This window comes from Tursiops truncatus, chromosome X (genome assembly GCF_011762595.2).
Source record: "Tursiops truncatus isolate mTurTru1 chromosome X, mTurTru1.mat.Y, whole genome shotgun sequence".
NCBI lineage: Eukaryota > Metazoa > Chordata > Mammalia > Artiodactyla > Delphinidae > Tursiops > Tursiops truncatus.
In genome coordinates this window covers 57086613-57102254 of record NC_047055.1, presented here as the reverse complement: position 1 = coordinate 57102254, position 15642 = coordinate 57086613, and the positions used below count along the sequence as shown (strand labels likewise).

The 15642-nt window shown below is 35.6% G+C and overlaps 1 protein-coding gene across 5 annotated transcripts in view; it reads right to left on the bottom strand.

Annotated features, from left to right (window-relative positions):
• Positions 1 to 15642, bottom strand: part of CHM (CHM Rab escort protein) — a 198197-nt gene that overhangs the window by 164589 nt on the left and 17966 nt on the right. For 3 of the 5 annotated variants that reach the window (XM_033849258.2, XM_033849260.2, XM_073799330.1), the window contains 2 exons: positions 14495 to 14512; positions 6930 to 6996 (listed from right to left, as the gene is read on the bottom strand). In XM_033849258.2, the coding sequence (XP_033705149.1) occupies positions 6930 to 6996; positions 14495 to 14512 (85 nt within the window). The remainder of the gene's footprint in view (positions 1 to 6929; positions 6997 to 14494; positions 14513 to 15642) is intronic. The other 2 variants (XM_033849259.2, XM_019932222.3) reach the window with 1 other exon arrangement.

The following is a 15642-nucleotide window of genomic DNA, read 5'->3' as shown; positions in this document are numbered from 1 at the left end:
AGAATTGGTTAAATAAATTGTAGTGTGTTTGTATGAATAAAATAATATATAGCCCATTACAATTAATTGGAAAATCACATTTTTGGCAAGTTAAAATGTTGTTTAAGTATAAAACAAAAAAAAGTACATCTTCCCAGGAATGCAAGAATTTTTCAATATCCATAAATCAATCAATGTGATACACCACATTAACAAATTGAAGAATAAAAACCATATGACCATCTCAATAGATGCAGAAAAAAACTTTTGACAAAATTCAACATCCATGTATGATAAAAACTCTCCAGAAAGTGGGCATGCAGGGAACATACCTCCATGTAATAAAGGCTATATATGACAAACCCACAGCTAAAATCCATACTCAATGGCGAAAAGCTGAAAGCACTTCCTGTAAGATCAGGAACAAGGCAAGGATGCCTACTCTCACCAAACTTATTCAACATAGTATCGGAAGTCCTAACCACAGTAATCAGACAAGAAAAAGAAATAAAAGGAGCCCAAATTGGAAACGAAATAAAACTGTCACTGTTTGCAGATGACATCATACTATACATAGATAATCCTAAAGACGCCACAAGAAAACTACTAGAGCTCAATGAATTCAGTAAAGTTGAAGAATACAAAATTAATGAACAGAAATCTGTTGTATTTCTATACACTAACAATGAACTATCAGAAAGAGAAAGTAAAAAAAAAAAACACCCCATTTACCATCGCATCAAAAAGAATAAAATACCTAGGAATAAACCTACCTAAGGAGGTAAAAGACCCATACTCAGAAAACTATAAGATACTGATGAAAGAAATTGAAGAGGATACAAACAGATGGAAAGATATACTGTCCTCTTGGATTGGAAGAAGTAAAATTGTTAAAATGACCATACTACCCAAGGAAATCTAAAGAGTCAATGCAATCTGTATCAGAATACCAATGGCATTTTCCACAGAACCTGAACAAATAATTCAAAAACTTTATGGAAACACAAAAGACCCCGAATAGCCAAAACAATCTTGAGTAAGAAGAACAGATCTAGAGGAATCATGCCCCCTGACTTCAGACTATAATACAAAGCTACAGTAATCAAAACAGTCTGGTACTGGCACAAAAACAGACACATAGATCAGTGGAACAGAACAGAGAGCCCAGAAATAAACCATGTACTTATAGTCAATTAATCTACAACAAAGGAAGTAAGAATATATAATGGAGGAAAGACAGTCTCTTCAATAACTGGTGCTGGGAAAACCAGACAGCTACATGTAAAAGAATGAAATCAGAACATTCTCTAACACATGAAAAGATGCTCAACATCACTAATCATCAGGGAAATGCAAATCAAAACCACAATGAGATATCACCTCATACTTGTCAGTATGACTATTATCAAAAAGAACACAAATAACAAATGTTGGAGAGGATGTGGAGAAAAGGGAAGCCCAGTAGGAATGATACCTAGTATTCAGAACTTGGTTTCTAAATCCCATTCTTAAATACACAGAGAGAGGGCTCTTGGAAAAGTGGTTGATTCTAGGGCTAGAACAGGGAAAACACAAGATGAGGCTGGAGCATCCTGCAGTGTCAGAAAGAAAGGAAGTGCTCAAACAAGGATAGGCTATTTCACAAGGACACAAGAACCAACTGGAAAGAACTCACAATGACCAAAGCTGAAACAATTTGAACAACAAAATAAACAATGGTAGTATGAGATTATAACCCATAGTATAAAATAAATATCTATGAACCCACAGTGATACATATAATTTAATAAATAAATAAATGAGGAAGAAGAGACAGCTCTTATTTACAGAAGAATTGCAATAAATAAGTGAAAATGGGAAGAGGAAAATAGAAAATGACCATTAGGCAAACATTAGTGTACCTTGGGGGAGATAATTTGAGACTATTAACAACTAAATGCAAAGTGGGATCCTGGACCAGAACCTGAAACAGAAATATAACATTATTGAAAAAAATCAGTGAAATTCAAATTAGGTCTACAGTTTAGTAGTTAGTATTCCACCAATATTAATTTCTCAGTTTTGATCATGGTACTACGGCTACATGAGATGTTAGCATTAGGAGAAGCTGAATAAAGTATATACAGAACCTCTCTGTACTAATTTTTCAACTTTACCACAAATCTAAAATTTGTTCAGAAAATCTTAATATTTTAATGCATTTAATGTATTATAATGTTTATAAAATTTACACACCAGGCAGATGCTCCACTGTTTATCCTTTGGCTTCATATGCCACCACCACCCCAAGTGCCAGAACACCACTACAGTTTGAGAAGCATGATTCTAATCTATTCAACAGTAGAACTTAATTGAGAAATAAGCAAAAATACAAGGTAATGATTTTCTACTTTGTCTACAAATTAGAATTAGTTAGAATAATTCAACTAATTGGTTTTTAATAAATACATACAGGTACATCAACAACAAAGACAGTGTGGTATATTTCAAAGAATGTTGGAATAGGAATAAGAACTGAGTTTTTCCCCAGTCATCTGCTTGTTTGACTATTGGCAAACCTCAACTTTCTCATCAACAGATAACTGCCTTCCAAACTACCATGAATCTACCATCTGTAGATGAGCAAGGACCAATGTTGCACTGAGCGTATATGAGGCAATTCTAAATTCCCATCACTAGAACAGTGGCTTGGCATATATAATATTTATCAAATATTTATTTAGGGACTGCTGTATTCCAGACCTCTCAGGCACTGGGGATATTAAGATGACTAAGACATGATCCCTAATCTCTAAAAGTCTAATAGAGCCAAGAGATCTATAAACAATAATAATACTGTGTGAAAAATATTATAAGAATGTACAGAAGACTTGAAAGTACAGACAACTAGAAAAAATTAATACTACTTGGATTATCAAGGAAGACATCACTAGAAAGTGGTATACTAGCTATGTCCTAAAGAAGGAGTACTCTATTCGCATAGAATAGGGACCAGCATGAAAAAAGGCATAAAGATGTGAGAGAATACTGTATACTTAGAGAGAGTACATGATGGGATACTGTTGAAGCAGGCTGTAGGCGGAAGGGGAAATTTCTATGAGAATTTACAACTGCAAACTTGAACCACAGGTGATTATGGTGTTCTAATACATGCTACTCACATAAACCAAGAAACCTCAAGCCTAGAAATTAACATACAAATTGTTTTGAGCCAGTGTAGTAGATGATGGTTCCCCAAAGTTGTCGATGTCCTAATCCCCAGAAGCTGTGAATAAGCTTTCTTATATGACAAAACGGACTTTGCTAACATGCATAAATAAAGTATCCTGAGATGGGAGGAATATCCTACAGTATCCAGGTAGGCCCCAATGTAAACACAAGGTTCCTTATGAGAGAGGCAAGAAGGTCAGGGGCAGAAAAACAAGGTAGCATGATAGAGGGTGAAGTGAGGCTCTTGAAGATGGAAGAAGGGGCCATAAGCCAAGGAATGAGGTGGCCTCTAGAAGCTGAAAAAGATAAGGAAACAGATGCTCCCCTGAATCCTCCAAAAGGAATGTAACACTGCCTGCCTACAACTTGATTTCAGACCCGTAAGATTCATTTCATACTTCTGACCTGCAGAACTGTAAAAGAATAACTTTGTGTTGTGTTAAGCTACTACATTTGTGGTAATTTGTTACAGCAGCAATAGGAACTAATATGGTCAGTAATAGCACTGGCTGACCAGGCAAAAGTAAATGCAAAACCACTTAGTACGAACATACCCCCTCAAACAGGTCACACAGCATTCCCACAGATAAAGCCCCGCTAAAGAAAAACTGGAAATTTTAGGGAAAGGAAATAAGAAAAAGTACTGACCCTGAAGATGGAGAGAAAATGACAAAGAGCAGTATTAAACCTCAAAGAACTTCACATAAACTATTTCACACGTTTTTAAAAAAATGAATTGAAACACAAAGAAAGAACACGATGGCTTTAAAAAATAACCCAACAGGACTTCTAGAAATGAAAGTCATTGAAGAAAATGATAGCTAGGATAAATAGAAAATTAGACTCATCTAAAGACAGAGTTAATGAACTAGAGGTCTGCAAACATTTTCTATAAAGGGCCAGATAGTAAATTTTTAGGCTTTGCAGACCACACAGTTTTTGTTACAACTACTTAACTCTTTGACTTTGTAGTGTGAAAGCAGCCATAGTCAATATGTAAACATGTATATCTATAAGTATATAATAAGAATGGTTGTGTTCCAATATGACTTTATTAAAAAAAAAAAGTGGCTGACCTGTGGGCCATAGTTGCTAACCCCAGAACAAGAAGATAAAGCTGAGAAAACTACTCAGAATACTGTATCAAAAGGTAAAAAGATGAAAAATATGAAAGTGACATTAAAAGGCATAAAGGATAGAATGAAAAGGTGCAATTTATAAGAGAATTTCCAAAAGAAAGAAGAGAGATGTTTGAAGAAACAGGTTTCTTCAAAAAGGGTTTTGAAGAAACCTTTTGAGGGTTTTCCCACCAACAAAAGGCATAAGTCATCTGATTTCAAGAAACAAAACAATTTCTGAACAGTATAAATAGAAATAAAATCCACACCTTGACAGATAAGAGGAAGACTATATAACTATAAAGACAAACAGAAGAATATCAAAGCAATCAGAAAATAAAAAAGAGAATTCACCTACCAAAGAACAACATTTCTCAACAACAACAAACAACAGTATTGTTAGAGTAATATAAGTTAACATTTACTAAGGGCTTACTATGTTTCAGGCACTGTTATAAATCCATTACATTGATTATTTTATTTAATCCAATAAACAATCTTATAAATTACTATTACAATTGCAGTTTATATCAAGAAACTGAGTTACAGAAAGATTAATTAATTTGTCAAAGGTTACACACCTAGTAAGTGAAGAAACCAGGACTTAAACCCAGGTATACTAGCTTAAAAGCCCATATACAACTTCCCAGTTGGAGCCAAAGCACGGGAAGTTGGTTGAAATGTAAAAGGCACCATTGCTATGGAAAGTAGTAAGGCAGTTCCTCAAAAAATTAAAAATAGAATTACTATATCAATTCTGGGTATATATCTAAAAGAACTGAAAGCAGGATCTTGACGATATATTTGCACATCCATGTTCATAGCAGCATTATTCACTATAGTCAAGAGGTGGAAGCGAGTCAAATGTTTATAAACAGATGAATAAATATAGTATATACATACAATGGAATATTATTCAGCCTTAAAAAGGAAGGAAATTCTGACACATGATACAAAATGGATGAGCCTTGAGAACATTATACTGACTGAAATAAGCCAATCACAAAAAGACAAATAACGTATAATTCCAATTATATGAGGAATCTAGAGAAGTAAAATTCATGGAGACAGAAAGTAGAATGGTAGTTGCCAGGGCTGGGGGGAAGAGGAATGGAGAGTTATTGTTTAATGGGCATAGAGTTCAGGTTTGTAATATCAAAAGTCCTGGAGATCTGCTACACAACAATATGAATATACTTAACACTACTCAACTGTATACACTTAGAAATAGTTAAGATGGCAAATTTTATGTTATGTGTTATTTTTACCACAATTTAAAAGTTATTTGCATTTAAACTTAGACATGCACTAGCTGGGTAAAGTTAGAAAAATTACTTAACCTCTCTATGCCTCACATCCCACCCCCATTTGCTAAATTGGGATAACACCACCCTCCTCACTCAGCTGTGACGAGAGTTAAATTATATAACGTGCAAAGAAACTGATATGGGAAGTAGCTTACAGTGTGAGCACAACAAATAACTTTGGGAAATTTAAGATTTTATTTTCAATTTTAGGTTAATTAACATTATCAGAAATAAATTTGAATTTACATTCTTATTAAGCCTTTTTAAAGCACACTGGCCCAGTACCTCAGCTTTCAAGGCAGCAAGTTTTTCAGCATGTGAATCCATATGTCAAAAAGACTGAATTAAGACATTAACACAGCAGTTACACATATGATAGTGAAAGAGAATTCCAAGAGCAGGACTTGAGAACAGAAACTAATTTAATTTAGAAATTTCATCCAATAACTGAGGAGTTATGCTTTGAAAATAAATTTAGAAAGGGTAAATGAACTAATACCACTTTTGGATTCCTACATATTTACAATGGGATAATATATGAGAAGGCACTGTGAACTATAGCAAATCTTGTTATTCTTAGTATTCTGACATTCTGAAAAACTTGCAGTTACTATCAAACAGAAAATATAAAGTCATTATTTCTTGTTTCCTTTCTACTCCTATTTAATGAACAATTAAAGGGCCAAAATACAACAGTCAAAAGCACTAAATAAATAGGCAAAAAGTTAAGGGTTTGTTTCAGGAGGAAGCAGGAAGGGAAAGATTTATGCTTTATCTTAAACTTGAATTTTCCATTAACTTCCTTTTTATCATCACATTTAAGGAAAAAGGGGAAAACAAAATTCTAGATATTCTAGATTTTTCTAATAGTTTAAATTTTGATGAATTTTAAGAAAACCACATACTCTTATCAGCTGATTTTTTCAACAATCAAATACAAAGCCTAAAATACAACAGCATATACAGGTTTTACACACCCACACATGTATATAATTAAATGGTCAGGTGTGAGGTTTCCAAGCCTCTTGGAGAATTATCATTTAAAAAAACAAAATCACTCATGTGAAAAATAAAATTATGGTACATTTGGTTTATCCTCAAAGGAAACAGTACACTATTTCACAGAGTATAATAGTAAAGCCTGTACATTATATATTTCACGTTTTTGGTGAAAATTAAACAATTCCAATTATTTTCCTAACTTAAAAAGTTTATATAGGATGTATATATATACACAAACACGTGTGTATATTTAAATTTTAATTTTGTATAGAGGTATTTAGGAAGTATCAAACGCTACCATTGATAAACTTACGAATCAACATGCAGAACCCTCTGGCCACTTCTTGAACATGCAGCCGCAATGATGGATTCAGGCAAACCTATAAAAACATACACCTATATCATTTAGAATGTAGAAATATATATATATATATATATATAAAAAACACAAAAAATATTCATGCCGTCGCTGTATAGAAGAGTTTAACAAAAGAGGCTCATTCTTGTATTCAAAATTATAGTTTGTATTATTATGCTGTTGAATGATGTTTCTTAAACATATACTACTAATACTGAAAATTTTATCATGTGGAAGAGAGGTTTTTAAAAATCAAGTACTTAAACTCTTTTTATCTACCAATTACCATAAATGAGCAACTGTCAAAATATTGTTCATATAGCACTTTGTTATTTAGAAACTATGTTCAGGAGGGTGGGAGGGAGGGAGGGAGACGCAAGAGGGAAGAGATATGGGAACATATGTATAACTGATTCACTTTGTTATAAAGCAGAAACTAACACACCATTGTAAAGCAATTATACCCCAATAAAGATGTTTAAAAAAAAAAAAAAGAAACTATGTTCACACACTAGCTCATCTGATTCTCCCAAATGCACTGAGAGAGAAGGATCTGCATACACATTTTAGAGATGAAGAAGAAACTAGAGTGCAAATTGGTTAACTTGCTGCCCAATGCTTTACAAAAAAAAAAAGTTCTAGAGTTGAAATTTTAACCCAAATCTTAACTCCAAGCCACAGTGCCTCTTTGGGGGAATGGCATACATTTTTCAGTTTAAGCAATAGCTTAACTAATTTAAAAAGAGGCCATTTACATGATATATTATTTTACTTCTGGTTAATACAGCAGTTTGATAAGAATATTACTGTTTGGGAATTAAATTAAGCCACACCATAAAGTTTGTTATCATAAAAGGAAATATATATATTACTACTACCAGTACCAAAAAAATTTACTAAAGATAACAATTTTATAATAAAAAATTCAGATGTTCAGCTACATCAACTAGTTAATACTCTATGTTGTAAATTTAAGACTCTTCCATAACTTTTTATCATAAGAGCTACCATTTCAACAGAGGCTATTAAATCTTTTATATCAGTCCGATGAACAAAGCATGTTTTGAAAGTTTAGTGCTGCTACTGTTTCACTACAATGAGATATCACGGACCTCTTGGAATTTTACCTAGTAGAAAAGAAATAGCATTCTTTTGGCAAGGGTTTAAACTACACACTAAGCATCAAGGATTTCAAGAAAAGAGAATGATTATCTTCTTTATGTAAAAAGCAATATGCATATGGAAGCAACTTATGTAGTCAATCTGTAGTTAAAACCACATTAAACAAAAGATTCAGCTGCATTCATGGAAGAACTAGAGTTTTCTAGTGGTGAACGCTTTGTGGGTATAAAATGTTTGGTTCAAAAAAGAAGTTCTGACCAAATGTACTGAATATAGCCATTAAATATCAATTATTGGAAATAAGCCATCATAAAGTTGCAACCTTAACTTTGGATATAATACACAGGAAAAAATTTTGTGGTGTAGGAGGAAATAGAAGGAAGAAAGGAAAATTCTAAATAGTTAAGCATACTTAGTTCTTCAAACGGTTAAAACTGTATTGTTCTAATGTCTTTTGTCTTAAGACTAACTGAATTTTTATATCTAAAAAATAACTTTCCTTATTAATGAAATTCAGTCACTATGGTACTGTAAAAGCTGCTAAGTGGCTTAAAAAGGACAATAGCAAAGAAATATTCAGGAAGCAGGATTAGTAGTATGTTTATGTGTGTAATAATGACAGCATTAATATTACATCACCAAACATCAGTACAGGGCTTTATGATTCACAATGCATTTTCATACACATCATCTCATTTATTCCTCATTATAACTCTGGGAAGCAGGCAGTATTATCCATGCGAAAAAAATGGGATGAGAAACGTTAAACAACTTGCCAAAGATCAAGTAATTCAGTAATTCGGCATCACAAATTCAAATTACCATGGTAAATTCACTCTCTCCAACTTGGACAAGAGTCTGAGAATGAGGATGTAAGGGCAGGATAGCAACGTAATGAAATGGGCATGGTCCCAGTCAGACAGAGCTAAGTTTGAATCTTAGTTTTGCTGCTTAACTAGCTATGAGATCTCAGGCAAGTCACTTGACTTCTCTTAGCTTTTGTTTCTTCATCCATCAATGGGAATACCACCATCTACCTCATAGGGTTGTTCAGTTGTTAGCAGAGGGTACTTGCTCTATAAAGAATACCTACTTTTATTTTCTTCAGAAAGATATTTTAGAAGCACTACATTTTCACCTAAATACTACTCCAAACATACACCCATTTTTACCAGATGCCAACTCCAATGGCAAACAATAATAAAATTACCCTCCTCTATTTGGATCAAATTAGCTGTTACTTTGGATAGGCAAATAGGCATGTGGTTATTCCCACGGTTGCGATCAACACAGTCAGGAGTCATGTCTCTGCTGACAAGGCAAAACCAAGGATAGATTTCAATACTGAATATGATTTAAGTTCAAATTACATAAAACCAAAATGATTATCATTTGTGTTTTCCCTTAATATTTCCATCCAGACATCCCCTCAAGTTCGTGAAACTGATAGGCTATTTCTGTGTTAAATGGTAAGGGCCTATTATCTTCATGCTTTTTTTTTTAACTGTGAATAAATTTTAGTAAATGTAGAGTCATGCAACTACCACAACAATCACATTTTAGAACACTTCCATCACCACCAAATTTTCCTCAAGCCCCTTTGTAATTAACCTTCATCCCTTCCTCATGCCCCAGGAAACCAGATTTGCCTTTTCTAGAATTTCATGTAAATGGAATCATACAGAACAGTATATATAATTTTTTCTTGATTTTTTTACTTAATATGATAATTTTGAGATTCATCCATGTTGTTGTACCAGCACTCCATTTTTTCTAGTTGTTACTAATCCATTGTATATCATCATTTTCTTTTTTTATCTGTACATCAGTTGATGGGCATTTCGATTGTTTCCAGTTTGGGACTATCATGAAATAATGATACTATGAGCATTCATGTATAAGTCTTCCAGTGGACATATGTTTTCATTTCTCTCAGATAAATACCTAAGAGTGGAATTGCTGGGTCATATGGTAAGTGTATTTTAACATTTTAAGAAACTTCATTTTTTGAAATGGCTATATAGTTTTGCATTCCCACCAGCACTGTATGAGATTTCCAGTTGCTCCACACTGTCACCAATTCTTCTTATTTTTAGTCTTTTAAATCTTACCAACTCTAGTGTGGGTATAGTGGCACCTCATTGTGGTTTTAAGTTGCATTTCGCTGAGAATCTTTTCATGTGCTTTTTGACCATCCATATAGTTTCCTTTGTGTGGTATCTATTCAAGTATTTTTCTCATTTTATTATTGGATTGCTTTATAATTGAGTTGTTAAGAGAATTTTATATTGTCTGGATACAAGTCCTTTTTCAAATATATGCCTTACAGGTATTTTCTCTTTATCAATGGCTTACCTTTTCATTTCCTGTGTTTTTGATAAGCTAATGTTTTAATCTTTATGAAGTCCAACTTACTATTTTTTCTTTTATGATTCATGCTTTTTGTATTCTATGTAAGAAACTTTTACTTGATTCAAAGTCACAAAGATTTTCTCCTAAATTCTTCTAGAAGATTTACGGTGCTAGCTCTTAGATTTAGGCCAATGATCTGGGGTTTTTTTGGTTTGTTTTATGTTTTTATTGGGGTATAGTTGTTTTACAATGTTGTGTTAGTTTCTACTGTACAGCGAAGTGGAATTCCCTGTGCTATACAGCAGGTTCTCATTAGTTATCTATTTTATACATATTAGTGTATATAGGTCAATCCCAATCTCCCACTTCATCCCACCCCCACCCTTTCCCCCTTTGGTGTCCATATGGCAATGATCTGTTTTGACTTAAATTTTGTGTATGTCATGAGGAAAAGGTTTAGGTACCTCTCTTAATGTCGATATCCAATTATTCCAGCATGATTTATTGAAGACTATTTCCTACCTTGGTAACTTCATCAAAACTCAATTGACCATGTCAGTGTGGGTCTGTTTCTGGACTCTCTGTTGCATTAATCCATGTGTCTATCCTTATACCACTACCACACTGTCTTGATTATTGTACATTTTACGGTTAAGTCCTAAAATCAGGTAGAATAAGTCCTCCAACTTCATCCTTTTTAAATATTGTCTTGGCCATTCTAGATCCTTTGAAGTGCTGCATTTTCAATACGCTTTAATGTTATATAATGCTACACAGTTTTATAGACAAAGAAGCCACAGACACATAGAGGTCTGGACAATTTGTCTGACTTTACAAGGTTGGGCTCCCTGTCTCTTTGTGGCCACAACTCACTTTCCTACTGGAATGTCAGCTTCATAAGAGCAGGGACTGTGTATATTTTATTCACCACTGAATCCCCAGTAAAGCAGCGCTTGTGGTAGGTTTTCAACAAATATGTGTTGAACAGAAGGTATCTTCATGCTTAGAATGATTAGAGCGACAGACTAATAATACAGTTAATAATGTCTTCCTGGCCAGGATTTCATATTTCTTCCCATCCATTCAATAAACACCGAGTTCCTTGAACAGAGGAGGCACATAGTAGATTCTCTATAAATACCTGTTTAAGGAAAGAAAAGAAGAAATACATACAATAATGGGGAAAGGGAAGAGAGAGAGAGGGATAGAACAGACTGTGATAGGTAGTGAGGGGAAAAAAAAGATAAAGGCAATGCCTAGCCTAAAAGAGCTCAGAGTCTAAAGAATAAGAATTTAAAGGGACTGAAATAATAAAGGTAATTAAAACTGTTAGAGGAACACAAAGGAAAGAAGCATTCCCTCTGTAGAGGTGAGTCATAGAAAGCTCCAAGGAGCAGGGGACACTAACCAGCTGGGTCTTTCAGATCTGTAATAACACAACTGAAAAGTGTAGAAGAAAAAAGCTGAAGGAAAAGGGAAAGTGGAAGGGAATATTCTTGGCAAAGGGTGAAGGAAGAGAGTACCAAAAAGTGATGGCCCAAAGAGTGGTTGGAGCCAAACTGTGGAGTCTGAACTTGAACCTGTAAGCAACAGGGAGTCTAAGATTTTAGCCATAAGAACAAGATCTAATCAGTGTTTCAGAAAAATAACTCTAGGCACAGCACGAAGGATGACTTTGCATAAAACTGGAGCTTTAGGTTTCATTTTTTTTTTAATTCTTATTTAGGAAAAGTTAACATAATTAAACTTTTTGGTCTTACTTATAATTTAGCAAAATAAGTAAAACAACTAACTGCTTGTTTTGTTTAAATTAATATTTATAAGCTCAATTTTAATAGCTTTTAAACCCTTGACTAATTTCAAAATAAAGCCTTTTTTTTTTAACACTTGGCACCATAAAAAGTGAACTACTTAGCTTCTGAATCATTACTCAAATTCACACAACATCCTTGTGAGGCATTTATATGGAACATATATAGGCTTACTACAATGAATTATACAGTCTCTCCCACAAGGGAAAGCCAGACATGAGTTAGAAACAAATAATCAGGGTTAAGTCACACAGCATTACACTGGAAACACACTGTAAAAAATCTGAGTACAAATATACAAGTACAATGTTTTCAACTGTAATATAGGGCTAATAATATATCTCATAGGGATATATGGAAGAATAGGTTAAAAAATGATATAAAACACCTTACACAGTGTCTCCTAGCATGTCGCTGACATTCAATAAATATTGGTTCTCTTCCCTTCTCTTCCTACCCCTTCAATAACAAATCTGAAGTTACCTGAAGTTATACTTAAGCTATTTGAAGGGAAAAAAACTACCATTTGTTTACTATTGACTTAAGTTATCCTCAAAGATCTAACAACTTAAAATAGTTTCTTGAAAAGAAAGTCCAATAGCCTTTCCTATACGTACACTATAGGGCTTTTCCAGATGTATGCTACAGAAGTTCATCAAATACTTAATATCATTTAAACATTTCACATCATTAAATATGATCATTAAATTCATTAGTGAGGCTGTTTCAAAGAACTCTGCCAAAGGATTGTAGGAAAAATGTATAAATCTGATGCAAGATCATCAATTTTACTGGCAAGTCATTTTTATCAAACACAGGTAAATACTAGGTATTATATTAGCATTTCATAACAGCTTGTAACAGGGGAAACTGAGGTTTGTTACATTACGTCCCTCTAAGTTGAGGTTCTGTTATAAAGTTGGCAACTAGAAAAAATATATTAGAAGCTTATAGAATGTTATATGATCATATAACAAACACATAGTCCCAGCTCTATGATTTTCCAAAACCTGTCTAGATAAAAAGATGTTTCACTATCAAACGAAGCTAAGCTAAAATCAAGCCCAAAAAGGTATGAAATTAGCATTTTCAAGAATCTTATCTAAAATATTTTATAGGAATGAAACCATTATTTATTCATTTTTCAAAATCCCCTTTTAATCCAAATCCTTAATGTTGAACCTCATCACTTACAACTACAATATTTAGGTTAGCACTCTATGATCTATTCTTAAAATTGTATTAGTATCTGGAATTGATTTTTCCTAACACTATACTTACATAAGATAAGCATTAAATACTTACACCACTCCCAGCATATCAAACAATATATAACAGATTCCCCTGACAGGACTTTGATGACCTGGCAAAGCCTGAGTGCTTTCAGCCCAAATCATATGAAACCATAAATCACTCTTTATTTTATAGAACATTTCAAAATGGATTCCTGCTTTCTACCTTGAAAGTCATTTCATGTGTTATTTATAACTAGTGAAGACCAGAATGGAAAGAAAATTACATACAACTAGAAAATTTACTGCGACTTTTTATAAAGAATAACTTCTTTTTTTTAGGAATAAAGTAGAATTACTGGCAAGGAAAAACTTGTGAGTATAAGAAGCTTTTAGAGAGCCACATCCTTTACTATTTAAACAACCCTATGTACAGACCTTCTGTACCATCGTAAACAAAGCATAAACAACATTAGGTACAGAACTGACTAGATTAAGCAATGCAAAGGTAAAACGACCCACTTAACTCATGTCACAGCTGCTCAAAGTGACATCACAAAATTAGACAGAAATTAAATTTCAACGCAGGTTTAAGTAGTTTTGTTCATTCCTATTAAATAATAAGTTAAAAGGTTTATATCTTATATTTACTTTTTAGTGGTTACCTTAAAAAGAAAAAAAACTGCCAGTGAAGTAGCTTAGGGAAACTCCAAGAAGTATAGATAAAAAGACTGTTTTTAAATTGACAATTATTGTAATTCAGTTTGACCCACACGAAATATCAAACATACTAATAAATTTAATATCTATGGACTTCTTCCTCATGGGAGAAAATACTGTTAATAATATCTATGTAGGGGAGCAGCTGCTGCAGCTTGCAGGTGTGGTGGGGGCCGGCCGAGCTGACCAAGCACAGACCCGGCGCGGCGGAGCTGTGGCCCTGGGGCACCCCGCGCCGGGGACATGCGCTGATTCGATCCCTCCGGAGAAGTCTGACACCTACCGAGTAGTCTTTCAATTCCTACAAGAAATCAAGAAAAAGAAAGCATTTGTGGGGGGTGCTGGGAAGATGGCGAAAGAGTAAGAGGCGGAGAACACCTTCCTCCCCACAGATACACCAGAAATACATCTACACGTGGAACACCTCCTACAGAACACCTACTGAAGGCTGGCAGAAGACCTCAGACCTCCCAAAAGGCAAGAAACTCCCCACGTACCTGGGTAGGGCAAAAGAAAAAAAAGAAAAAAACAGAGACAAAAGAATAGGGACGGGACCTGCACCAGTGGGAGGGAGCTGCGAAGGAGGAAAGGTTTCTACACACTAGGAAGCCCCTCGCGGGCGGAGACTGCGGGAGGCGGAGGGGGGAGCTTCGGAGCCGTGGAGTAGAGCCAGCAGCAAGGGTGCGGAGGGCAAAGCGGGGAGATTCCCGCACAGAGGATTGGTGCCGACCGGTACTCACCAGCCCGAGAGGCTTGTCTGCTCACCCGCCAGGGCGGGCGGGGCAGCGAGCTGAGGCCTGGGCTTTGGTCGGAGCGCAGGGAGAGGACTGGGGTTGGCGGCTTGAACACAGCCTGAAGGGCTTAGTGCACCACGGCTAGCGGGGAGGGAGTCCGGGGGAAAAGTCTGCACCTGCCGAAGAGGCAAGAGACTATTTCTTCCCTCTTTGTTTCCTGGTGCACGAGGACAGGGGTTTAAGAGCGCTGCTTAAAGGAACCCCAGAGACGGGCCCGAGCCGCGGCTAAAAGCGCAGACCCCAGAGACGGGCGGGAGACGCTAAGGCTGCTGCTGCTGCCACCAAGGGGCCTGTGTGGGAGCACAGGTCACTATCCACACCTCTCTTCCGGGGAGCCTGTGCAGCCCGCCACTGCCAGGTTCCCGGGATCCAGAGACAACTTCCCCGGGAGAATGCACGGCGGGCCTCAGGCTGGTGCAACGTCATGCCGGCCTCTGCCGCCGCAGGCCCGCCCCACACGCAGTGCCCCTCCCTCCCCTCCCCCAGCCTGAGTGCGCCAGAGCCCCCGAATCAGCTGCTCCTTTAACCCCGTCCTGTGTGAGCAAAAAACAGACGCCCTCCAGCGACCTACACGCAGAGGCAGGGCCAAATCCAAAGCTGAGCCCCTGTGAGCTGTGAGAACAAAATAGAGAAAGGG